Source organism: Salvelinus sp. IW2-2015, linkage group LG35, assembly GCF_002910315.2.
Source record: "Salvelinus sp. IW2-2015 linkage group LG35, ASM291031v2, whole genome shotgun sequence".
In the NCBI taxonomy this organism is placed as follows: domain Eukaryota; kingdom Metazoa; phylum Chordata; class Actinopteri; order Salmoniformes; family Salmonidae; genus Salvelinus; species Salvelinus sp. IW2-2015.
This window is the reverse complement of record NC_036874.1, coordinates 3,702,206-3,703,565: the sequence shown is the minus strand read 5'-3', so window position 1 is coordinate 3,703,565 and position 1,360 is coordinate 3,702,206. Positions and strand designations below refer to the sequence as shown.

Here is a 1,360-nt window from a genome sequence, read left to right as displayed (position 1 = left end):
TGACGGCTGTTTCTCAAAGTTCAGGAAGAGCCTGGTAGCTGGGAAGGCCCAGACCTCCTCTCACTTTGTTGGATGTATCATGAAGGTTTGTTCAAGTATTATGTTGAATGAATGAATGAATGAGCAAATCAATGAATCGACCGACCAACCAACATATGCCATTTAGAAGACACTTTTTAATATTTTATATATATTTTTTTCTTCTCCCCAATTTCGTGGTATCCAATTGGTAGTTATTCTTGTTTCATCGCTGCAACTCCCATACTGACTCGGGAGAGGTGAAGGTCGAGAGGCATGCGTCCACCGAAACACGATCCAACCAAGCCGCACTGCTTCTTGACACAATGCCCGCTGTCATGACGTTGCCCTCTTTGGGTACAGCGAGCACCATCCCCCTCTCTCTGTCTCCTGCAACCAGGCTGCTGTGGTCAGAGAGGTCGTAAATTCCTGGAGGGGATTATCTCCTCATGGCCACAGTATAGAGAGAGAGTGAGTTTTCATAGAGAGACCAAAGGAATTGATCTACATAATCAATTATGTTCTGGAGAAGGTATAAAATATCGGTGAAGAATCCCGCTACGAACTGGTCCGTTTGGTACAATTTTGTGAAACTCATGGGAAACAATGCGGCCACATTACCATAACGCTGTTTATACAATAGCCTCAGATATGAGTGAGGATGATACTGTTTGTGAAATTGTGTAATGTGATTTTGGACTGTTTAATGAAGGAAACTCCAATTCCCTTTTGGAGTTTAACTAAATCAGAGGACCGCCCATGAGCACAGTTATGGTCTTGCGTCCTGGGACAGGCCCTTTTCTGCTCTTCCAAATAAAACCCCCACCCTGGTTTTCTATCACCAGACCAGCTTACCTCGATAACGAGAGGCCCAAGGTTTGAGAGGAGACCGAGCTTACCTCAATTACGAGATGGCTAAAGGTTGCAGACCAGCTTACCACGAGAGGGCCAAGGTTTGAGTAGATGGCTGAATCTTTTGAACCATACCACGTGGTTAAACTCTTAGATTATTGATACCGACAGTATAAGAACAAGTCTTTGATATTAATTACTAGTCTGCAGCTAGGAATTCGGTATCATTGAACGAAGACCAACAACCGCCGAAACATCTATTCTATAACGACATGAATGAATGTCACTCTGAACTATCCATTCTAACCACGACAGAGAGAGGGAGAGAGAGGACGGAAAGACTCTCCAACAGAAACAAACTTTTCAACAGAGATCCCGATGACACACTGAGCGTAAATATTGTAATGAAACAGGCAGGGAGCAGGTCTCGAACCCTCGACCTTCTAGCCCGAGGTCCGGCGCGCTATCGACTGTGCCGCAAAAGCATGCT

At 44.9% G+C, this 1,360-nt stretch overlaps 1 protein-coding gene across 1 annotated transcript in view; it reads left to right on the top strand.

Annotated features, from left to right (window-relative positions):
• Positions 1-1,360, top strand: part of sqlea (squalene epoxidase a) — an 11,863-nt gene that overhangs the window by 5,319 nt on the left and 5,184 nt on the right. The window contains 1 exon segment of the mRNA XM_070437506.1: positions 1-85. Within this exon segment, the coding sequence (XP_070293607.1) occupies positions 1-85 (85 nt within the window).